This window comes from Bos indicus, chromosome 18 (genome assembly GCF_029378745.1).
Source record: "Bos indicus isolate NIAB-ARS_2022 breed Sahiwal x Tharparkar chromosome 18, NIAB-ARS_B.indTharparkar_mat_pri_1.0, whole genome shotgun sequence".
Classification (NCBI taxonomy): Eukaryota; Metazoa; Chordata; class Mammalia; order Artiodactyla; family Bovidae; genus Bos; species Bos indicus.
In genome coordinates this window covers 11764464-11789725 of record NC_091777.1, presented here as the reverse complement: position 1 = coordinate 11789725, position 25262 = coordinate 11764464, and the positions used below count along the sequence as shown (strand labels likewise).

The following is a 25262-nucleotide window of genomic DNA, read 5'->3' as shown; positions in this document are numbered from 1 at the left end:
CTGGGGAACAGCAAGCAGAGCCCCATCTAGACTTCCTGGCTCCAAAGCCCATGAGACTGCCCGTCTCAGTGAGGTTTGGGCACTCACAAGGTCCACAAGCCTCTGACAGCTGGGCTCTCCAACTCACCCGACTTCCCCTCATCTTTAGAGCTGATGAGGTATGGAGCCACCCACTGGAGTTAAGAATTCCTAACCTGCTCAGTTTCAGTATGACATATGGAGCCCATGGTCTGATGCCCCTCCAGCCATCAGAGGGCCTCGTTGCTTATTCCACTCACTTCTGAAGGGCCAGTCTGCTCTCTGATGCTCCCCGGCTCTGTGTGTGAGGGGTGAAGATCGGAGAGGGGGCCTCAGGCCTGCGAGTCACCACCCCCAGGGTGGACAACATGCTCACCTGATCTAAACCACTTCTAATCACCTTAGTTGGTGAGGGGGGCAGTACTCTACCTCCAATCTAATGACTAAAATAGGGTAGCAGAAGGCTGAAGGTCAATTGGCTTTTACAATTTCGTTTATTTAAGGTTTCATAGAAAACATCTTGGCCTCATTGATCCCAAAATACCAACACCAGATGAAATGTGAGAATTTGCCAGGCATGTGCATGCAGCTTTGGAATGACTGCTCTTGACAAGGCATCTGACTCAGTTGTCCAGGTCCCATACTGCCCACAGACAGGCTGCCACAAATCGAACTGGCCTTCCTGGCAAGTCAGTGAGCTTCTGAGCTTTCTCCCCTTTTCATTAACTGGGTGTACTTGGAGAAAGCTGACTAATTTCAGTGTGAGTCAAACAAAATAAGTAGGAAGCCATCTACTGCTCTCCCAGAATGCACTCAAAATCACACATAAAAGCATTTGGGGGATGGACAATTATTAGGATGCTAATAAACTCTTTCCCTCTCCAATCGCAGAGAAAACTGAGCCACATCTGCAAGAGGTGGAAATCACCCTGCCAGTCAACCACTGAGGGGCTAAAGCACACAGGAAACAAATCCTGGCTGTGTGCGGTCAACAGGCAGAAATCCTTCTTACGCTGTAACGAAGCTGGAAAAGGGGCCCTTTGGCCAGAGCTCCTCAGGCCACAACATGTGCCCACCTCAGAGGCCTTGTTAAAATGCAGATTCTGACTCAGTGGGTCGGCTGGGGCCCAGGACTCTGCGTTTCTAACAATCCCATGGTGCTGATGCTGTGGGTCCTGAGGAGGGACCTTCAGCATTTCACGTGCTGCTGTGCAAAGATGTAAGACCAGCATCGCTGAGGCCAGAACTGACCCCGTGTTTCCCTTTCCCCTGCTGAGCTGGTAACAGCTGTGAAACAGATTCCCAGGTCCAGCCTCTACTTCCGTGCAGCTATCAATGCTCCTGGTTCAAACCGTCAGGAGCCACCAGAGCGAGGCAGGGGAAAGGTGCGAGGGCAAGTCCCCATCCTAGCAGCTCTGTCAGGGTTACCAAGAGGATTGGTACCTGAAACCTTCTGGCCTTGCAGCACCCCTAATTCACTGTCAGCTACAACACTTGGAAGGCATGCCCATGGGGGCTCACCTCAGATGCAGAGGAAGCAAAGCCAAGCCCTGAGCGGGGGGATCTTCCCAAGGGGGTCTGCAGGCAGCGGGTGGGGCTGAGCCCAGGAGGTGCCAGCCGCGGGTGAGGGCTGGGGCTTACCCTCCAGAGAAGATCTTCTCCACGTAGCCGCGCATGAACTCGCGGAGCTCCAGCGGCTCCTCGTCCTTGGCCGAGTCTGCGCTCTGGTTGGAGGAGAAGGACTCGTTGGAGGAGGAGCGGCGGTACTGGCCCCAGGACGGATGAGAGGGAGACTCGCCCATGTCGTTCTCGCTGTCCGCGGACTCCGTGGTCTCGCTCTCCGAGGCGCCCTCTCCTGGGGAGCTATCCCCATCCTGCAGCTTCGGGGGCGGCGCCTCCAGCGGCGAGGAGGCAGACGGCTGGGCCCCAAAGTCAATCAGCGAGCCCACAGGGACCTCGGGGGCCTCCATGGCTCAGGCCGGGGGCTGCGAACCAGGACGTCGGGTGGGGAGGCTGGGGTACGGGGCTCCCAGGTGCGTCAGCAGTAGCCCGAGGCTGAGCGGGAGCCCGCCGGACGCATGTGCGCTGCTTGGGAGCTGCTGGCCGCTGGGACCGACTCCTCCAGATGGCCCAGGGGGCCCTAAGGCATCTGTAATGGAAGCAGAGACACATCATCGTTCTCACCATGAGAGCTTCCCAACTTAGATGAAGGAATTAGGGCACTCCTGCCCCATCAGAAGAAGCTCCCAACTTCCAGAATTTGGGCCAGCTCTCTGCTGATGTCCTCTGCTGCTCCCTCACCATTAAACATCCGCCATACGATGGTCAAACAGCGAACAAACACACCAATCAGGCTTTCTCCAGACTAAGCAAGCAGACCTCAAGAGGGGCTGCTCCCGCTGGCCCGCTCCCCACTCCAGCTGACCAGGCCGAGGCCGATAAAACCAGAAATCACCCGCCACGGGCTGTCGCTAGATCAGCAGCCATGGAAGACGGTGTCCTCAGGTGCAGGCTACGCACATGGGCTCCTCACCTCCAAGGCCCGAGGCTCACCCTTCCCGGTCCCCTTCTCAGCTTTTGCCGACTTAAGACCCAGGGCCTCCCTGGCTGTCACACGTGGGGTCATCATGACCCCTCAAACCCTTCCATGGTTTCTAAGGGGCATTTGCCAACCAGACCCACCTCCTCCTCCCTGCCCGCTCCCTGCACCAGGGCCACCCTGGACAACGGCACCCACCTCCTGCTGCCCATCCTTCTGACCCTTAGGCTGAGTGGTCCTCTCCTTTCCCCTCCATCTTCCTCGCCCCACCGGGAATTCTATTCATCCCTCTAGACTTGGCTGAGTACCACCTCTTCACAGACCCTTTGCTCAAACCCTGTGCAATCTATTTACTGATTCCTGTGTGGCCACACTGGAACTTTACTGACACTCATTTAATAAGTCTCCTTGTTTGACAGATAGATATTAGTATTCCTGCTTACCCCACTAAAGTATAATCCCCTGAGGGGTGGACCATGCCTCAGCCACCTTTGTAGCAATACGCGAGCACCTGGCACAGTTCAGTTCAGTTCAGTCCCTCAGTCGTGTCCAACTCTGCAACCCCATGAACCTCAGCACGCCAGGCCTCCCTGTCCACCACCAACTCCTGGAGTCCACCCAAACACATGTCCATTGAGTCTGTGATGCCATCCAACCATCTCATCCTCTGTCGTCCCCTTCTCCTCCTGCCCTCAATCTTTCCCAGCATCAGGGTCTTTTCGAAAGAGTCAGCTCTTCACATCAGGTGGCCAAAGTACTGGAGTTTCAGCTTCAACATCAGTCCTTCCAATGAACACCCAGGACTAATCTCCTTTAGGATGGACTGGTTGGATCTCCTTGCAGTCCATGGGACTCTCACGAGTCTTCTCCAACACCACAGTTCAAAAGTATCAGTTCTTCATTGCTCAGCTTTCTTTATAGTCCAACTCTCACATCCATACATGACCACTGGAAAAATCATAGCCTTGACTAGACGGGCCTTTGTGGACAAAGTAATGTCTCTGCTTTTTACTATGCTGCCCGGGACAGAGTCCTAACTAAGTGTCCACTGTATGTTTGCTGGATGGATGACCAGACCTGACTGTGAACATGCGCCGGGAGTCGGGAAGCTGATGATGCAGGCAGAACTGGGATTAGGATCTCTGCTTCTAACCAGGTCTCCACCAGTCAGTTCAGGGGTCACCTGCCAGTTCTGGGGTGCCTCCCCAGTGACAAGAGAGGAGCCCTCTTGATATGAGTCCACCTTGATCCTGGGCCCCTGTCCCTGTCCTCTGCCTCTACAGATCCCAAATATCTAAGACAACACCTGGCAGAGAGGTGGCTTCCCGTACCGTACAACTAACGTATCTTGTGAGGCAATTCAGTATCAAAACTGCATTTACTGCCTCTTAAGAGCTTAATGTCCATGGATCGATTACGGGCTCCTCCAAATTCCCCAGCCCAGGATATTTTCATATGTCCTGAGTCAGAAGGATGGGATGGCTGCCTCCCTGTCAATACAGAGGCAACAGCCCCCTTCAGGAGAGTCCTACAAAGACTGCCTTGGTCCAAAAAAGAGATACAGCATGAATCCCAGCTCGAAAGAACTTTCTGGGCCAGAAGAACAACACAAAGTGTGCAGAGAGTCTGAGACTATGGAGCAGTGAGCTGGGGTCGGGCCAGCCCCAGGCACTTCGTGCCAGCAGGGTGGGTGAGCTGTGGCCTCTGCTCCCTGGGCCGGGGCCTGGTCAGAGACATCAAGGGCAGGGGAGGGCTCTAAGGTCCTTCGGACAACCATGCTCTCAGCTCTCCAGAGAAGAGAAGATCACGCCTATAACGACTCAACAGATGTTAAAAATGGAAAATCACACTACTAGGGAAAATGTGTGCAGCTACTATGATAAGAAAAATTGAGTTAATTATACTTATGTGAGAAATTCACCCAAATCCAATTTTTAAAAATCTATAACACTACTCAATTAGGCAAGGCATACAAAAGGAAGTTATTAAATTCTTAGACAATTCTTCAACCCATACTAATAACCACACATATAGACAGGCAAATCAAAACAATTAGGTACCAGCTTACACTACAACGTAAGCAAAAATTAGAAAACTATAAATTTTCAAAGCAGATGAGATTATAATAAAACTAATATTTTCAAACAATTCCAGCAACAGGGATAAAATTAATAAGACTTTAGAAAGCAATTTCAATAATTTTTAATTTTCTTTCCTCTGATCCAAGAATTCAAATGCTTGAAATTTATTCTAGGAAAGTAATTCCAAACAGAAAAAACAGTTATGTGGTCTGTAACAGTATTTATAATCCTCATAAATTAGGGGAGAAATCTAAATACAGTGAAGTGGCAAATAAAATCTAACAACTTGGTGCAATGGTAATCAGTGTATGATGCAATTAGAAGAATTCACTTTATACTCACATAAACAAATATTCTACAATCAACAAACGTTTACTAAATCCTATTGCATGCCAACCTCTGTTCTGGGTGCTAGAAATACTGAAGTGAATGAGTTTTAATTGTACTATAATTACAATCACGTCCACGTATGGAAAAGGACTGAAAAAGCAGACAGAAATGTATAATATGACAGTGCTGGCACTGAGAGCTCCCTTTTTTATTTTGCTATCATTAACCATGTAGTTTACAATGAATAAAAATTCAGAGGAAAAGGAAACAAGTATCTTGACACATTTCAGGATTCAGTCTGAAGGCTGCATCTTTTACCAAAGTAGAACCCGACAGCACAGAAGGGCAAGATCAGACCCTACTGTCACGGCTATTTCTGGTCAGGCCCGAGGCGCTTTCAGAGGCTGGTGGGAGCTCTCCTAGTGCCTTTCTAGCTTGGAAATTCGGGGCGTGCATGAGTCATTTTTTCCCAGAAGCCTCCTCGGTGGGCTCAGGAAGGAGGGGACAGGGTGAGGGGCCTGCCCTGCAGGAGAGGAAGCAGAGGTGCAGGAGGGTCCTGGGTGCCATGCAGGCACCACGGGCTGCAGGGTGCAGGCCCCTCTGCCCGGGAATCTCTTCTCTCAACCAAACCTGCTCCCAGGGCTGAGATGCAGATGAAGCAGCCGCTTATGCTGAGGGCCTTGGAAGTACCCCACCCCGTTCCTTCTGGAAGGGAACAGAATTATGGGCCTCCATCCAGGACAAGGTGACGGTCACTCTCAACACACCAGGATCACACACCTCACTCAACTCCTGTGATCTCCAGCTAGAGAATGCAGAGGAAGTGGGCCCAGGGGTACCGACCACACTGTCCCCAGGTAGGGCCAGCCAGGGGTTATCGCTAAGGTTTATGGGCCCAGTGGGATCAGACCTAAAGAACTTTCTCTCTCAAAGTGCTGAAATCCACTTCATGAAATCTTCTATTTTATTTCAAAATACCTCTGGGCTAAAGAAGACATGTCCTCAGGTTGTATTCAATCCCTCTGCTTTGTCCTGCCTACAAGAAGGACCCCAGACCCACTCCAGGGCCACAGGTCTGGGTTTTAAATCAGAGTGGAATCTCTGCAAATAACATTGATACTAAAAATGCCTTCTACAGACTTGCAGCCAAATGGACCTTCCTGCAACTGCATCCTCACAATTCGCCTCTTAGGCCCTAGAGCAGAAGCCTCTACCAACCGAGTGAACCAAACTAGACTAAAATCCTAAGTCAGCCTATGGCTCTAAGAGGAACCTTCTTCAGACTCGAGGTCAGAGAAGTGGATATCTGAGCCGAGATGGAAGACTCATAAGAACCCATAAGACTCTAGGGTCTTCTGAGCAGAAGACAGTGTCTTAGGGGAAGGAAGAGCCCACACAGGGGACCTAGGCAGCCATGACTTTGGAAAGTTCCAGACAAGGGAAGGCTAAGGAGGAAAGAGGTTGGTAGGGTGGAGGGGGCTGCAGATACCAGGACCCTGGGTTGGGTGCTCAGGGTGACTGGCAGGTAGCCATGGCAGCAGTGTAGAACAAGAGCAAGGGGGCCAGGGGAGGTGGGTGCGGTAGGCGCGTTCTTCCAGGAGCTTTCCTGACCTCATGCGCCCCCCCACCCCTGCGTCCCACTGTGGCAGGAACTCGGAAGCCTTCTGTGGCTGCAGACCACATCTTCTGGGGCTTTGCTCAAACCCTGATTTCCCCGCACTCAGGGCATCTGGAGCGAGCACTTCTCCAGCCGGCTGGCCCAGGGCAAGCACACAGGCTCCTGGGGGCAGGGGAGACTCCAGAACCTTCTGTAGCTCTCCCCTGCCATCCGTCTCAGGCAGCTCCCTCTCCTTCAGTGCCCCTGAGCCACCAGAGGTGTGGCATCTCCCACCAGAAGAGGCAGCAAGCCTTGCTGGACCGGCACCGAGGACACGCTGGCTCCTGCTCCCTCCATGCCGCCCGCCCCGCCTCTCACAGCATCAGGGACTCGAGGCTGGGGGGCGGGGAAGCAGTGGGCCCCCTGCACGTGGTTAGGGAGTGACCAGGCACGGAGTCCAAGCTCGGGTCAGTGTCGAGCCCAGGCTCTCTATCACTACGTGGTCCCTACAGGGGCCTCTCCGATGCTCTCCTGTGGGTCAGTCACCCTCCCAAATCTACACCATGGCCTAGAAGGTAGGCCCAGGGACACTCTTGTCAAATGCCCTCCCTGCCCCGGAGCAGAGAACCATGCAGGTCTTCACTGCACTTGCTAGATGGCTTCTCCCCTGCAGTCAGTCAAGCTTGCTTGAGGAGATTATTTCAGGGTTTCCCCTTTATCATAAAGATAAATTAGAGAAAGATCTGGAAACACAAGAGGAGGAAGAAAAAGCTGATCCCACCATGCCAACAAAACCCCACCTGCATCTGCACGGCTGCCCTCCTTGGTCTTGGTCAACAGGAAAACTCCTTTCCTACCACTGCAATGTCGAGAGAAATCCGGATGTGCGTCCTGCACCCAGCAGGGGCAACCCCTCCCGTGACAGCTGCAAACCTGCAGGTGACCCCAGTGAAGATGGTCTTGTCCAGTCCCCCGAGGGGTGTCTTATTTCAAACAGACCTCACGGAAGGTCAACTGACAGTCTGGGTTTGGCTGTAGGGACAAGGGGAGGGCAGACAGGCCCCTCCCTGAGGTTTCTGGTCTCTGGGGCTGTCTTGAGACAAGTGAGCTTGATCCATGATTAGACTACTGTTATCTCTTTCGGTTCAGCCATCAAGAGACTCAGTAATGAATGGTTTCCAGGAAAACTGCACCTCACTGGAATAGCTGGAGGAGAGGAGAGGGAGAAGAAATAGGGGACACCTTTCCCACGTGCTGCTGCATCCATCGCCCAGTAGAGGCTGCTGCAGCCACGATGGATGGTTCCACAGAGGCCCACTCCCCTCCCCGGGCACCCGTCTGTGCCCTGGCAGGGTCCCAGCAGCATGGAGCGTGGCAACCACTTCCACACCTGCCCAGCCTGCCACAAACAATCAGCCTCACAGCGCAGAGGTTCTTCCTGCACTCCATCAGCATCTGTTCCACGAGCGCCCTTCCCCCTCTACAGTCCCAGGTCACAGAGAGCCCCCTGGGCTGGCCTGGGGCTGTGGGGGTGAGGAGGAGCCTCAGCCTGGCTGCAGAAGCCAGCCCCCCAAGCCCCAACCAGACCTCAGCCATTACTGAGGCTTGTGAAAACCTGCTCCATGTTGCTCAGAACCTCTCCCACAGCAAGACGACAGCAGAGACCTTCGTCCACTTCTGCAGGGGCTGACCAGCTCAGCCCCCAGCTCCTGACAGATAAATCCGCTCAGAGATTTCTGGCTGGGTGATAACTGACATTGTCCTGGCATCAGGAAGAAATGTGGGGCCATTTGGGGCTTTGAGGCAACAGTCATTCCAATGAATGAATACATGTCAAATAAAAAGTGTCAGGGCTGTCCTTTTAGATGTCAGCTGTTCAGACAGATTTATGCCCAGTCGATGTGGATCGAAGATGACGTCAGGCCAGGGGGATCAAAGGAAACCATTACTGCAATTGGGCAATTAATGTAGTGGAGCTTCCTGGCAGCCAAAGCAAAAGAGGGAATTATGCTCAGTCATAAGATTCTTTCCATTCTGATAAATTCATTTGTAGATGAACCTTATCGAGATACCGAATTTAAAAATCAACTTAACAAGAAAATCCTTGTATGAAGAGTGCTGATTATTACATTGAAAGTCTCTAATAAGTTTCTGCAAAAGATACATGCCAAAGAGATGCCAAAACACGTTTTTAAAATGACTCTCCAGGACTCCCCCGGTAGTCCAGTGGTTAGAACTCCGTGCTTCCAATGTAGGGGATGGTGCAGGCTAGACCCCTGGACAGAAAAGTAAGATCCTGCATGCTGCACACATGGCCAAAAATAAATGAAATGACCCTCTAAAACCCAAAAGGTGTATGTTACATCCATTGGGAGCAGGTACCTGTCTGGCTGGAGCACGCTACGGGGTGAAGGTGAGCTCTCGGTGGTGGTTCCGGGATGGAGCATCACGAACCTGGAGACATCAGTTAATATGCCTGCGAGGGTCCCTCTCCCTCAAGTCCGATGTCACTTCAGGGTTTCTGGCCAGCCCCAGTCACCAACCATTCATGGCTGAACTCTCTGAAGAGCACTTGCACCAACATTCTGACTTGGTGATCAAAATAGGGCAATGAGAGCTGGAGGGGGGCAGGGCAGGGGCACCCTCAAGGCCCTGCTCCAGGCACCAGCTCAGGGTTTCCCATCGGGATGGGAGCCCACGCTGGTTACGGAGATGGGAGCTGAGCACCTGGTGATGACTCACAACCCACAGTGGGGAGTCTCCGAATCACATCTCTCACTGCTGAGGAAGCGGAGAAGATGGGTGGGGAGTGGGGAGGGGGACAAATATAACCGGGTTTCAAAAGGGAAGGCGGTGGACGCTGGGACAGAGTGAGAGCTGCATCAGGGAACACCCACAGGTCTAAGCAGGGTGGGTCTGTGAGCACAGGACCGTGAAGCAGCGAGGACGAAGTCAGAGCTGATGCCAAACTGAGCTCGCGCCGTGTGTGTGTGTGCGTTTCTTGCAGATTCATACACCAAGGCAATGCTGCGGGAACAGCACGTGGGCTCTAGCAAGGACCAGACAAATGCATTACAGCTTTGAGGACAAAACAGAAAAAGGTGGCCCAAACACTGTGTAAGTAGGTGGATTCACATTTCTTTGCATTTTAAGATCTCTGAGATCAGAGGTGGCTTAGCGCTGCTTCCAGCTAGGCCCATCAAGATACATTTGTCTCTGCTCGGAGATAAAATTGGTACCTCTTTTATTTTTTAAAATAGTTTTATTATTTATTTTTTTTGGCCCCGTACCACGCGGCATGCAGGATCTTAGTTCCCTGACCCCGAATTGAACCTGCACCCCTTGCATTGGCAGCTTGGAGACTTAACCACTGGACTGCGAGGGAAACCCCAGCCTCTGTCTTCGAATAACTCATAAATTATTAGTGAGGGAACCTGACATTCCAACCCAGAGTTTCACAAGTCCACGGTACGCGTGCCACGAGTCAAGGGGTTTGATGCTGATGAGAACAACAAACTCAAAACTGACCTTCGGCTGCACTGTCAGAAGCACCCGATCCAAAACACGAGAGATAGTTTCACTCAACTCTGCCTCTGCTGGTCAGGCAGCTCCTGGAACATTCTGTCCAATCCCACACCCCAGAAGGAGTTGGCAGCTCCTCTTGGGGCAGCAAATCAGAGTAAACATGTCTGGAGACCCAGGCCTCATGCTCCCCAGTCATAGGGCCCAGAGCAGCCCAGCAGGATACATCAGTTTGGAAAAAGTAATAAACTGGCAAAGTATTTTAATGTGATAAATGCTTGTAAGACTTGTGGAAAAGGAGAAAGCTATTGAGAATCTGGAGTGTGCTTAGTCGCTCAGTCGTGTCTGACTCTATGCGACCCCGTGGACCGTAGCCCACCAGGTTCCTCTGTCCATAGGGATTCTCCGGGCAAGAATACTGGAGTGGGTTGCCATGCCCTCCTTCAGCGGAATCTTCCCAACCCAGGGATTGAACCCGGGTCTACCTACATTGCAGGCGGATTCTTTACCATCTGAGCCACTAGGGAAGCCCAAGAATCTGGAGGGCAAGCCCAAAATGATAATAAAAACAAAATCCTAAAAAAAAAAAAAAAAAAATCCTACCTGATAACCGTGTCACGTGAGCAACAGTGAGAAATTCAAGGGGGATTTACTGAGGGGGCGAGTAACTTGGGAGAAGAGACAGCGGATTCAAATCTGGGAGGAGCGGCCGTGTGACCAAGCAATCAGACTGTCCTCTGTGGTTCCAGCAGGAAGAGCACATTCCCAGCAAGGCAGCTGTCTCCACCCCCAGAATGGACCCTCCAGAGTCTCCTTCTTGAAAAGGAAGTCGGAAGCAGAAGGTGTTAGTGGGAGAGGCCATGGGACCGTTAGGGTTTTGTGCCATTTCCAACCCGAGATAACACTTTATGACACTGAATGCAGGTTTTTCTCCATTGCAGCTGTTGTAATGGTTATATCCGAAAACAGTTCCTATTTTATGACCTCCAGGAAGAAGCAAAGGTCTAAAATATTCACAGTTCCCAGGAAAAAGAGATAAGGGGCCATCTGCTGGCTCCCTCACACCTGACCTTGGTGGGTCAATATTAAAACTGCCAGGATGGGCTAGGCACTGTGCTAAGGTGGGGAATAGGGTGGTAGAGGAGACAAGTTTCCTATAGTCTGGTGCAGGCTCCCTCCCTTGGTTCAGCAACACTGCAGAAGGCTCCAGGAATTCAACCAGCCGCAAGTGGATCAGGGAGGGAGAAAAAGGTATACGACGATTACAAACCAATGGCTCCTCCCCAATCTAAGTCTTTGAAATTTCTTAGTTTTTCCAAAGTTGCTCTAAGTCTCAACTCAAAAGTCATCTCTTATCAGTGCTTGGAAATACCTTTTGCACTTTACTGATGTCTAATTCATCCCAGGTAATTCCTCAATGAATTGGCGTTTGCTAACAATTCCCACCACTAACTTACTGGGTTGACTGCACTATAACCAAATGTTAGAACTTACAGGTACACCCTGTCCTTCCATGAGCACCTGCCCTTCTTTTTTGTTTTTTTTTTGGCCGCACCTCAAGGCAGTTGGGATTTTAGTTCCCTGACCAGGGATCAAACCCACACCCCTGCAGTGGAGTCCTAACCACTGGACCACCAGGGATGTCCCAGCTGCACTTCTTTAGTCAAAGGACACAGCTGACAACTCAGTGACAGCTGGGTTCCATCTGGATACAGATGGACTTGGTTTTCCATCCTTCTAGGCAATTTGGCAAAATAACTGCCTCCTACCCGAGCCCCTGGCACAGAGACAGCTGCACTTTTTTGAACCGAAATAGGCTCCATAAAAATATCTGATCCTTGGTCCTTCTAGAGCCCAAGGCAGGCGAGGGATGGAACTCAACAAACGTCCATCCTCTTTAAGCTCAGTGCTTTGCCCCGGCAGCCCAACGCAGGGCCAAGACAAAGAGCCGTGTGCACTGGCCACCTGTGCCTCCTCAGGAGGGTCAGCTCTGGGCAAGTCCTCCTGGACGCGGGCTCACCTGGAGGCCTCCTGGAGCCCTCGGCTTGATGCCGCGAGTGACTGTCACTGGTTGGCCATGACATCGTCATCTCTGGCTGGTGGTCAAGGTGCTCTGCCATCTGGAGCTGGTCAAGGCTGCTCATGCAGCTCTCCAATGGTCACACGCAGAGGGGACGCTGCTCTCATTCAAAAGCAACCCCACACAAGCATGAGGTTGTTGGTTTCTTCAAGACAGAACTTTCCCATAATCAGTCTATTTCCCTCTCTCTCTCTCCCCTCATCCCTCCCTGTCTTCCTCTCTTTCTGACACACGTGGCCTTTGCTAACACTTTCTTCATTTCCTTATACACACCACCCACCTTCCTCTGGCTAAATCTCTTGGCACATCCAACCCCGGCTCTGCAACGTGGAGAAATCTGAAAATTGTGGTTGTGTCACGCTGGTGTTCTCTCTAGGTCATCTGTGGTCTTTTGAAATCCTCCCTGGTGTTGAAATACATTTAACAATATTTTTAAAGCCTATCTAATTTATCCAAAGAAAATAGCCCCCAAAACCTCTATGCAGCAAGCTTCACAACAGCAAAAGGAAAGTGAAAGTAAACTAAACGATCAACAAGAAAGTCGTGTCAATTTTTCTATTAATTCTGGCACTTCACTGAAATATGACAGAAAATAATGACAACATGGCACTGTGAAAATGCTTATGTTAAATGAAAATGAAGCAGAAAATGAAAAACCAAGATGTAATACTCAACTATATAAAAATAATACAGAACAATGTCACAGCTATCCCGTCTGCCTCACACTGTTCTTATAAGGATCAAATGAACTAATAAAGCAAACCAGAAAAGAAAAAAAAGTCAAATGGCTAAAGTACCGTATGAATTCTGAATGGTATTTGTATTAGGCACGTGAAGAGTGTTCAGTACATGAACTGACAGGGCAATGGGGACTTTGAAGATCTGATCAGTATCAGAGACCCTGGAGAAAACGGCCACTTCCAAAGTTCTGCCCTATGATTTTCAAATGCTCTTTGCTTTCATTTGTGTCAACAAGTGTAGACAGAAATTCAGTAACAGTCATTGGTATTAATGGTCCTCTCATTCAGAAAATCTTTTAAGAAAGCAAGAGTTATTCTTGCAATAAAGGCTTTGCTTTACTTGAGTGAGACAGGGAGGAAGGGAGAGGATGGGGGGTAGGGAGAGAGAGAAGAATCTACTTTAAGAGATTAATTCTTTATCAAGCCCAGGTCAGGTTCTGTAGCATGAAGCTATACACATTGGTGACCACCTGGATACAAATACTTCAATACGCTAAAGATTCTCAACTCTCAGAGAGATCTTTCCCAGCTTCTCTGTGTACACATTTCCTAATACCCCAAACGGAGAGGAATACAGCTCAGGTGTCTATAGTCAAACCATCCCTTCAACCCAGCAACCTGATGAGTGTGCAAGGCCAGATGTGTGACGACGGGGCGAGGGGAGCTCAAGGGTTCCTTCCACCCGTCCTCTATGTGATGCTGCACATCAGGTTTTCCAAATCTTTCAACTTTTATCCTTTCATTTTCCTCCTTCCCCACATGAACCACAGTTCTCCTGTACCAGCTTCATCCTGACTTCCTGTCTCTGTTTAACCCAGATTTCTTCACTGAATGCCTCTCAAACAGCCGTCTTCCAGCTTCCTGATGGTTCTGAGTGAGCAGAGTAATTAAGCACACACTCCATCCCATCTCACCCACTGAATGTGGCTATAAAACCTGGGCAGGATGGACAGGGCAGCTATATGAGGGCTCTGAAAAGCAAACAGTAGCAGGCTGAGGAGGGAAGATGACCAGAATTTGAAGTCCCGCCAAAGAGTCTTGCCTCCTCCCAACTCCAGGACCCCAGCCTGAACTGCATACAACCCAGTACCCAGAAAGAGGCCTCAGCAGAGCTCCAGAAGCTGGGTGCTGGTGTGGGGAGCAGGGAGGGGGTTGCCTAATTCTCAGAGGCAGTGGGCCCAAACCCAGGGCTTTTCCTCTCCCGTGCTTCTGTCTTCTTGGTGTTCTCATGTCCCGGTCCCCAGCAACCCCCCAGCTGCAGAGGGGTCCACAGGTGCCTAAAGCTTTGAGGCAGGAAGCTTCCTTTCCAACTAGAGGAGTCGAAGGAGGTGAAAACCCCACTGGACTTTTCTCTCTTGGTCATCCTCTTGCTTAGTTATGGATGTGAGCTAAGTCCCAGGAAGAGCGTAGCAGAGCAGGAGAAATAAGGCCCCTCCTTCCAGGATGAAAAGCCAAAGAAAGAGGCCTCTGGAACTGCAAAGGGCTGGGGAGACAGTGGAGCGGGAGACGCTCAGGAGAACAACCCCATAAAGCGGGGTAGGCACGCTCCCGGGATCAGCCCTGAGCTCAGCATGTGCAGATACAGGCCTGAGCGGCACACTGTGGCCTCAGAGCACCGAGCCTCGGGAGAGAACGCGGAGCCACGCTGGGGACACACGGCAGAGCTGAAGAGCATCATGAAGGCTTGGAAAACACAACTGGTGCGGAGACCCGCAGAGGGCTGGCAGGGGTCCAGAATCTGAGCTCAAATGAGTCTAGTGCTTGCTACAGCAAAGATGGCAGCATTCTCCACAGGATTTAAATAAGACCCAGAGTCTCATAACGCAATATTCATATATTCAGGATCAACCCAGAATTGCTCAGTATACAAAGAACCAGGAAAATCCTCAGCTCACATGGGAAAGGATCAGTTGATACCAGTGCCAAGATGACAAAGTATTAGAATTAATTAAGACTTCAAAGTCATTATTATAAAGCATACTCAAAGGAGTAAGGAGGAACGTTCTTGAAATACAGGTAAAGACAAAAAGTCTCAGCAAAGAAAGAGAAGAAGTGAAGTGGAATCAAATGAAAATTTTAGAAGTATGAAACACTGTAACTGAAGAATCTTAAACCACTAGAAAGGCGCAACAGTAGGCTGAATATGATAAAGGAAAGAGACGGTGACCATGAAGACAGGTCAATAAAAATGATCTAATCTGAACAACAGAGAGGGAAAAAAAAGGTTTTTTTAAAAGTGAGTAGAGCCTTGGGGACTTGTGGAGCAAAACTGAAGGGTCTAACATCTGTGTCATTAGAGTCCCAGAAGAAGAGGAGAAAGAAGACAGTGCAAAAAATATACCTGTTGGCCGTGCCCTCCGCAGTGTGACGTTGCTGGGTGATAGACACACAGACAGTGAATCAGGACAGAGTCCAGAAACAGCCCCACACAAGGAGAGCCAACTGAGCTTTGACAAAGATCCAGAAGCCACTCCATGGAGCGAGGACAGCCATTTCAACAACAAATGGTGTTGGAACAACTGGACATCCATGAGCAAAGAAATAAGTAAACAGATAAACCCTGACCTGAAACCTTCACACCGTATTAAAATTATCTCAAATGGATCACAAACCAAATGTAAAGCTTTAAAAAGTTTTCAACTAAAACAATGTGAAGAGTTCCAAGATATGACATTTGAAAGCACAGTCCACAAAAGGAAAAGTTTATATACTAGACTCCATAAAAATTAAAAATTTTTCTCTGTTAAAAACACTGTTAAAAGAAAAGACAAGCTAGAGACTAGGAGAAAATATTTGCAAAACACATATGCAATGAGGGACTTGTATTCAGAAAACAGAAAGAACTCTCAAAACCTAACAGTAAGAAAACAAGCCAACCTAACAAGGAGCAAAAGAACAGACATTTCACCAGAGGGGATACAGAAGGTAAGTAAGTATATGAAAAGGTATGTGACATCATTAGTCATGAGGGAAAGGCAGATTAAAACCATAGTGAGCCACCAATTGGGGTTTCCCTGGTAGCTCAGCTGGTAAAGAATCCACCTGCAATGCAAGAAACTCCAGTTCAATCCCTGGGTTGGGAAGATCCCCTGGAAAAGGGATAGGCTACCCACTCCAGTATTCTTGCCTGGAGAATCCCATAAGGGATTCCTCCTCCCCAGAGGAGCCTGGAGGGCCACAGTCCATGGGGTGGCAAAGAGTCAGACATGACTGAAGCAACTTAGCACACAGCAACCAATTACATACCTGCTAAAATGGCTAAAGTAAAAAATATTAGTCGTATCAAGTGTTGACAAGAATGCTGAGCAACTGGAACTCTAATATACATTGTTGGTAGGAATGCAAAAACGTTTGCCAGCTGTTTTGGTTTTGCTTTTTAAGTAAACTTTGAAATTTTAGGGTAGTTTTAGATTTACAAAAAAGCTTCCTCAGTGGCTCAGATGTAAAGAATCAGTCTGCAATGCAGGAGATGTGGATTCAACCCCTGGGTTGGGACGATCCCCTGGAGAAGGGAATGGCAACTTACTCCGGTATTCTTGCCGGGAGAATTCCACGGACAGAGGAGCCTGGTGGGCTACAGTCCGTGGGGTCGCACAGAGACAGGCATGACTGAGCAACTAACACTTTCACTTTTCTCACTTTACTGTAGACCCACCATATACCCCACATCGCTTTCCCTATTGTTAGCATCTTGTATTAGTTAGGTATATGTTATTATTCATGAATCAGTATTAATCCATTCTCATTAACTGAAATATGTACTTTATTCATATTTGCTCCATCTCTTCCTAATGCCCTTTTCCTGTTCCAGGATCCCACATGACACTGTCATCCTGTCTCCTCAGGCTACAACAGTTTCTCAGATTCTCCTTGTTTTTGAAAACCACATTTCTGAGGTGTATTTGTGTGTATTTTGTAGAATGTGCCTAGTGGAGATCTGGCTGGTATTTTTCTCGTGGTTAGACTGGGGTTATGGGTGTTGGGGAGGAAGACCCCAGAGAGAAGGCACCATTTCTATCATATCATTTCAAAGGCACATACTATCAACATGACTCCTCCCGGGTGACCTTGATCATCAGGCTGAGGTCACACTTACCAGGCTTCTCCACTGACAGTGCTCTTTTGTTTATCTCCCTTTCCAAACTGTGCTCTTTGGAAGGCTGTTGCTGTGGCCAGGCCCCCTTTAAGGAACGGGGAGTTATGCTCCAAGCCCTTCAGGGTGGAGGATATACAGACATCATTTGGAATTCTTCAGGATGGGAGATTTGGGAAGTTTCTTATAAACATACTTGTCACACACACCCACTCCTAGATACGTACTTAAGAGAAATGAAAACTCAGGGTCATACAAAAATCTGTACACAAACATTTCTAGCAACTGTATTCATAACTGTCCCAAACTGAAAATACCCCAGATGTCCTTCTCCGGGTGCATGACTAAACAAACTGTGGGGTACGTATGAGTCGACCTCTCAGCAATAAAACCCCACCACACGTAACAGCTTGGTGAACCTCAACTGCGTGATGCTGAGTGGAAAACACTGTCCTTGGAATTTCACCTACACCCTGACTCCACTTATAAGACGTGCTCCAAAAGATGGGGGTCAGGGGCTGCCAGGAGTTAGGGATGGGGTGCAACAAACAACAAAAGGAAACGTGGGGGTGACGGAGAAAGTGTTTTGTCTCTTAACTGAATTCGTGGTTACACAAATCTGTACGTATTTTAAAATACACAGGACCGTACTCCAAAAAAGTCAGTTTTACTATTTGTTGTTTAGTCGGTCAGTCATGTCCAACTCTTTGCAGACCCATGCGCTGCAGCACGCCAGGCTTCCCTATCTTCCACTCTCTCCCAGAGTCGGCCCAAACTAAATTTTACTATATGTTAATTTAAAAAAAAGAGGTGGAAGCAGCGAGCCAAGTGCCTAGAACAGGGGCTAATAAGTAAATAGTAGTTCCCTTCTCTTTTAAAAGTGGGGCCCTAGAGACCCCAGACCCCACAGCGCTATGGCTGACGTTCATCCAGCCTAGTGCACGACCTAGATTTCTTGGTTTGACCGGTACCTGTGTCCACATTTCTCCCAGGTGTCCATTTGGAACCACACACCCTTCCTGAAAAACAGGTCTGGACCTGAATCCTTGGAGAACAGGGTCAAACAAATCAGTCCTTTCCATCCCCGTGCCAGCCAAGCTTATGGGACACCACCTGCCTACATGTGGGCCACCCTTCCTCTGCAGGCAGACAGGGTCAGACACGTGAGACAAGAGGTGGAGAACTGGGCGGGGCCTCGATCCCAGAGTCCCTCATTTTTCCGTGATTTCTCATCCTTTGTCTACATGGAGGAAGGGGCTAAGTAGGAAGAAAGCACTCCGGATCAAGTCCGTTTGGTTTTAAAACAAAACAGGTAGGGCAATGCTAGTAGAATGGCTGCACATCACAGGTGTGGGTACGCACAGGAGACACACAGAAGAAAGGGTTAGTGAGAGAAACACAGAGACGACCTTCCCTGGGTTCTCTACAGGAAGCGCAGATAGCCAAAGGCCAAAGTAATGACAGTCAAGTTAAGAGCAACTCGCGGAGGCAGTGCGAGTGCCTTGCCCACTGGCCTCCCCAGGGCTGCGCACGGCTCCCCACCACAGGGCAGCGTCTCCTTTCCGACTCCCTCCCTCAGCCGCCGGCCACTGGAGGATAAGCCTCACCCGAGGCGGGTCCAGTCACGGGCCTGAGACAAGTACAAAAGCCCAAGCTGGACATAAGGATCAGGGTCAGCCACCTGGAGGAGCTCCATTAAGCCTAGTGAGCTGACCACTGGTCTGAGAAGGTCAACAGAGCCTGCAGAGGCTGGAAAACAGGCCCCCTGTGCCCCCAACACATGGGGCAGGGTTCAGTCCCCTCCTCTGCAGTAACAGTGACTTGGGATCACTGAATCTTTGAAATGGGACTCAATTTCAAGAGCCCCCTGCAACTGTCTTAAAATAGTCATGGGCCCTCTGCTTAAGAACCAAATGAAAGGATCCGCTCCGCAGAGAGAACACTCATTTTACTGTAAAAGCCCGAGCAGCTCTGGGAGGACTCCAGCCCCTCTTTACCCACCCTTTCCTGCCGAGGAAACATCGGGGAACACATCTGTCTGTCAGAGATCATGCCCGTGGCTAGGGATGGACCCCCTTCTCAGTGGAAGGAGGTGCTGGGAGAGTTGGGGGTCTCATGCTTCTGCACACAGAAAATGCAGTCAAAGCTCCCCTCTGGGACCAGAGGGAAAGCCTGGGCTGGGTGACACAGGAGACCCTCCCTGGGGACTCAGGGCTCCTGACTTGCACCCCAGGCTCCAGGTCACCTCTTCCCTTCAAGTTCACACTATGGACTCAGCTTCCTCACGACTGACTGAACAAAGGCTGAGCTGCAGAGGCTGAATCAAGTGTCCATGCGGAGAAAAGACATGACTTCTTTCTGAGCTGCTGTGGTTTTCAGGAAACAAGAGATGGGGAAATGCTCATGCCTTTCTAAAAACATGTAGGTCCACAGAAGGCATCTGAGGCAGTTGAAGTCAGTCACACAGGGCAGAACCACCCAAGAAAGATGAGACCAGCTCTGTAGGGCAGCATTTGCTCCTGGAAGCAACGTGGCCGCCAGGGAGCGGGCCATGCTCTCCAGGCTCGGCCACGCCTGGAGCTCTGCCAGCCATCAGCCCATCCCTCCAACCAAGGCCCAGAGTTCAAGAGAACTGGGGCGATGCCTCTGGGTCCCCTGCCAAGATGAGACAGGAGACCTGTCTCCAGGCCGCCACCTCCACAGCTGGTTTTGCTCACTCCTTCCTGGAGTGACTGGCTCATTTCCCTATTCCGTGTGTGTGTGTTGGGGGGGCGGGTGTTAGTCGTTCAATCATGTCCAGCCATGGACTGTCAGTCCACCAGGCTCCTCTGTCTATGGGATCTCCCCAGCAAGAATACTGGAATAGGTAGCCATTCCCTTCTCCAAGGGACCTTCCCAATCCAGGGATCCAACCTGGGTCTCCTTCATTACAAGCGGATTCCTTGTACTGTCTGAACCACCACCCACTGCTGCCCCCTTACTGAGCAAATGTGTCTTCCTAAAACTCCAGTCCAGACTCTCGTGTTAACAGAAGAGATCCCTTGCGCTCTTTAGACTGAGTATTCCTGAAAACATGACATGGAGGAGACTGTCATCCCATCAAGAAGACCAGACCTACGCTGGTTGTTCCAGTGACCAGAGAGACAGAAACAATGATAGAGACAGACAGATGGACACAAAGAGGGAGACAATGGGGTGAGACAACGGTCCAGCGCTGCGGGACCTAATGACAGCATCACCGATTCTATGAAGAAGTCTGAGATGTGAAACCAGAGTCTTTTATCAAACCTTTTCAAGATTCTTATACTACTCATGATAGAAGCTACACACAATTACATTTTTCTAAAAATTTTCTCCCCTTGCAAATTTGAATTTGCATAAAAGGATGGCATTTGCAGACATCGCAAAACAGATACTGCTCCCACCTCTCAGTAAGCACCGGAGACCTCTGGCCACACCTGAGCACTGCCGTGGCTGCTGGTGTGACATGCCCTCCAGAAGGACTATTGCTTTGGCCAGCAACAACGGCACGAAAAAGCCAAGGTGGTTTGGATTGTCCTTTTCCATAATGCTGTGACTATTATTTAGCACTTTTTAATAATTAACTGATAATTACAATCAACACTCAGTGTATGCTCATCACACACCAGGCCCCAGGCTAGCACTCTATGTGGAGAACCTGCTTTAATTCTCCTGTAATACAGGAGCTAGGTTATTACTATTCCCATTTTATGGCTGAAGACACTTCAAGGCTTAGAGAAGCTGCCTAAAGAGCTTTTTAGATAAGTATTTTAAACTAACTGTCTAAGGCCACAGAGCTAAGAAAGTCTAGATAAGGCCCAGCAGAGTCTGGGTCCACGACCTTGCTATGAGGCAAGGAGGTAGCTGCTCACTGAGAGACAGCTAAGCATGCTCCCGGCAGCTGTCAGCGACCGGAGTGGATTACTGTTCCCTCCCGGAGAAGATAAGCTATAGGTCTTCCTGTTTGGAAGTGATGCAGGCAATGTCAGATTTAGCAGTGTGACATTTTTTACAAAGCATTTAAAGAAGTTGTTTAATTCCTACTTTAGTAGAGACTGGCAAACACACAGGGCTTAGAGCTTTTCACCCACAAATGCTAGGTTTTCCTATTAGTTACTTGGGGCCTTAATTGAAAAAAAAAAAAAAAAACTGAACGATTTTAAAATAATAATAAAAGAACAAAAGGAGATGTTGGGCTTCCTTGGTGGCTCAGATGGTAAAGAATCTGCCTGCAATGTACAAGACCCTGGTTTGATCTCTGGGTCAGGAAGATCCCCTGGAGAAGGGCATGGCAACACACTCCAGTATTCTTTCCTGGGAAATCCCATGGACAGAGGAGCCTGGAGGGCAACAGTCCATGGGGTCGAAGAGTTGGACAAGATTAAGCAACTAACACTTGCAAAGGAGCAAGAACAAAACAATTATGCATAAGTGATTCCAGATTTTATTTTACTCGAATAAAACCCCAAAGCGTTAGTGTCAGATGAGACTTTAGATTTCTAGAAGACAGTGGGGGCTGGCACAGACGGGATGGGGAGGGGCTTCTCTCCATCTCCAGTGGTTAAAGCAACATGCTTCCAAAGCAGGGGTCCTGGGTTCAATCCCTGGTTGGTGAACTAAGATCCCACATGCCACTCAGCACGGGCAAAAGATTTTTAAAAAAAAATTTTTTTTAATTAAAAAAAAAGGGATGGGGAGGCTGACAGAAAGCTCAGGGGAAAGGTGCAGACTCACGGAAGCAGCTCTAAGATGGGAAATGGTGACATAGGGAAGGGACAGGGTGTCAGCAAAGCCGCACAGCGGTGCACACGCAGCTGCGTCTGGAGCCCACACTTCTGCCCACAACAGTGCCAACTGAGTGAAACCGAGAACTAGGGAGAGGAGGGAGCACTCCTGCCCCGGGGCTGGTTTGACATCTCTCTGCTCAGTGCCGAGTCCTGCAACTTTCATCGTCGAAGGCCAAGGACACAGCCGCTGCCTCTCATCTCAGATGGAGGCAGTGCCAGCGTGACAGATGAAACGTGTTATCCTGTAGAGTTCAGGTCATGTGTGTGACCATTTATTAAGTCCTTACCAAGTCATGGGAATTGCGATTAAGACACAAAGATGAATAGTATATGGGCCTTCCTTTCCCAGACACCATCTAAGAAGAGACAGACCTAAGTGAATGATTATAGCAAGGGGGGCCAGCGCTGTCATTCCAGGATGCAGGCGTGAATGGGAGACCAGAAGCAGAAGCAGGCGATACTGCCTGGGCAAGACCTGGACTGCACTGTTCAGGTGAGATCTGGTGGGAGCCTGCCAGCCAGGCAAGGGGAGACACTGCAGAGAAAACAGCACGGGGACTTCCGACAGTCTAGTGGTCAGGGGGTGTGGTTCTACCCCTGGTCAGGGAACTGAGATCCTGCATACTGTGAGGTGTGGCCAAAAAGAAAAGAGAAAGAAAAAAGAAAACAGCAAGAAGCAGCAGGCAAGAGACAGTAATAATCCCCAACACACACGCACGTGCACACATACACGCGTGCACACACACACAGAAGTTCAGACTTACTCAGACCTAGTCAGAGGACTGAGGATGAGAAAGATCATCAAGTGTAGCACAACACCACTTAATGTTTGCAAGTATTCTCTAAAAGTGTAAACCTGAAACTTATCATCAATCCCTTTTCTACCCACAGTAGTATGGGAGCTGAACTCTCTGATTTTGGGGGGCGTTCATATTTAACAAGAATTGAAACAGGTGTGACTCTGCAGAGCAGTCCTGCTTATGAGTGTAAGTACATGTCTGTTTGTTTGCTTGAAAATGTAGATGGCAGATGTTGACTTCAAGGTAGGTGGCAAGAAATGGGCTTCCGCTCTGCTTTGCTGCAAAGGTTTCCAAACAGCTTCCACGGGCGTAAAGCACACGGATCCACAGCTCTCAGCACGGTCTTCTCCAGACGTCTGCCCTGCAGAATTCTAATTTGTGCTGCAAATGTGGAGCGGCATTTTTTTTCTTCTCAAAGGCTTTAGCTGGAGGCAGTGCCTGTTTGGTCTGCCCTTGTAGGAAAAGAAATGCTAAGTAGGGGTGGGTTTACATGAAAGGGAGACAAGGGAATGAAAAGATGGGGCCGGCATAGAACCTGTCAAGTTTCTGGAGACTAATAACCTCCTTGACGTTACCAGAGGCAACTCAGAAACGCAGCCAACAGGAAGCCACGCTGATCGACAGCAGGGCTCCAGCAGCACGCATGCTGGATAATTCTCGGCAGTGGGGGCTGTTCTGCGGGCTTGGCAGCATCCCTGGCCTCCACCCACGGATGCCTGAAGCACCATCCAGCTGTGATGAGAAGGTCCCTAGATGTTGTCCCCAGTTGAAATGCCTGATCTAGATTAACTCTGAGCACTAACACCACCACAGAGCCTCAATCCTGTTCACTGCTTCCTTTTGAAAATCTTTTTCTTGGTAGTATCACCGTCACCCTGCAAATAAGCTCAGTAAAGAACTATCGCGATGGGCCTGTGACATACCCAAGTCCTGATATGAGGCAGTTAGGGACTTACGAGAAACAGGAAGCCTTGTGCATGAAGTTCCCCTGATTAAAGGAGGCTCTAAATGGCAGTGACAACTATTCAGTTGCCTCTGGGATGTGAAGAGGAAGAAGTGGTTCGTTTGTTCGATCATGTGTATGTTTGATCACTCAGCAAACATTCTTGAGCATCACAGGGTGCCAGGTGCTATGCCAAGTGGACAAGGCAAACAAGCCCAGGCGTCCAGGAGCATGTGCTCAAATCAGAGAACAGAGGTAAATAGGAGGCAGCATGCTCCCCATCGCAAGAGCAGTGATGAATGAAACAAAATGAAACAAAAGCACAAGCTGGACAGGGCTGCAGCCACTGTCCCTGCGTGGTCACTGAGCCAGGGAACGCGATTCACTCAAACTGAGATGTGCCAACCACGCAGACCCCAGACTAAGTGCTGGACGAGAATGTAATTGTCTTGCTAACAATTTTTATATTGATTAGATATGTCAATGATCATGTCCTGGGCATACTGGATTAAATAAAATCTACTATTAAAGTTAACTGGGACTGTTTCATTGACTTGTTTGTGCAGCTGCTAGAAACTGAAGCCCATATGTGTGGCTCACCCTGCCCTTCTATTCCTTCAGCCTGAGGAATCCCCACTGCCCACCAGCAGCCCGGCCCCAGCAAATGGCAAGTTCACAGGCTCTGTGGTGGGAATGAACTTGGCCTGGTTGAGGCTGGTGGGGTTGCCACCTGCTAGGCAGGGGCTTGGGAGCCAAGTTAAGGAGTTTGGGTTTCACCCCAGGAGCACTGGGAGAGGCCTGGAGGGTTTGCCTCAGGGGAATGCCACAATCTGATTTTAACTGTGCCAAGATGCTGTGCTCTGGTGACTGTGCAGAGATGGGACAGGTGAGGACAGAGGAGGACCACTGGGCGGGAGGGGTCAATCCCTGGGACCCCTCAGGTTTTGGCCCCTTGGGGTGACCTGAGAAATGGAAGTCCGAGATTCTGCTTCCTTCATGGGGCACAAGGGTCTTACTAAATTCCCTATACGTTACATTTGATTATGTGGACAACCTTTACTCCACGACAACAGGAAAATGAAATTTTTTCATCATCCAGAGCAGGCCTCGGGCTCCTGAGAGTGATCCTGTTGCTTCTCGAAGTCCAGCATAACCTGCCTCTCTCCAGAGAGGGAAGTGGACCAGTTTCCCTCTGTGAACTGGTTTCCTATTTCCTGTGCATCGCCACACGAATTAAGCTTTTCACTGTCCGATCTCACTGAATTCTTTGACTTCATTCTTAGCACTTACTAAGGCAATGGCACCCCACTCCAGTACTCTTGCTTGGAAAATCCCATGGATGGAGGAGCCTGGTAGGCTGCAGTCCATGGGGTGGCTAAGAGTCAGACACAACTGAGTGACTTCACTTTCACTTTTCACTTTCATGCATTGGAGAAGGAAATGGCAGCCCACTCCAGTGTTCTTGCCTGGAGAATCCCAGGGATGGGGGAGCCTGGTGGGCTGCCATCTATGGGGTCGCACAGAGTCGGACACGACTGAAGTGACTTAGCATACAGTTCAGTTTAGCTTTCTTCTCTTGTGAGGGTTTCCCCCCGACACACTTTTCCTGGGTTCTATTTTTGCATCTTAGCTTCCCTGTTTCACCCTCAAAGCCCCTCACTCAAGGATGTCAGCTAAACAGTAACCCTCCAAGCTCACTAACTCTGGCATT

The 25262-nt window shown here is 49.6% G+C and overlaps 1 protein-coding gene across 6 annotated transcripts in view; it reads right to left on the bottom strand.

Moving 5' to 3' along the window:
* The window catches only part of KIAA0513 (KIAA0513 ortholog), a 60503-nt gene that overhangs the window by 19882 nt on the left and 15359 nt on the right, over positions 1 to 25262 (bottom strand). For all 6 annotated transcript variants that reach the window (XM_070770399.1, XM_070770398.1, XM_070770402.1 and 3 more), the window contains exon 2: positions 1660 to 2167. In XM_070770399.1, the coding sequence (XP_070626500.1) occupies positions 1660 to 1988 (329 nt within the window). In that variant the 5' untranslated portion in view covers positions 1989 to 2167. The remainder of the gene's footprint in view (positions 1 to 1659; positions 2168 to 25262) is intronic.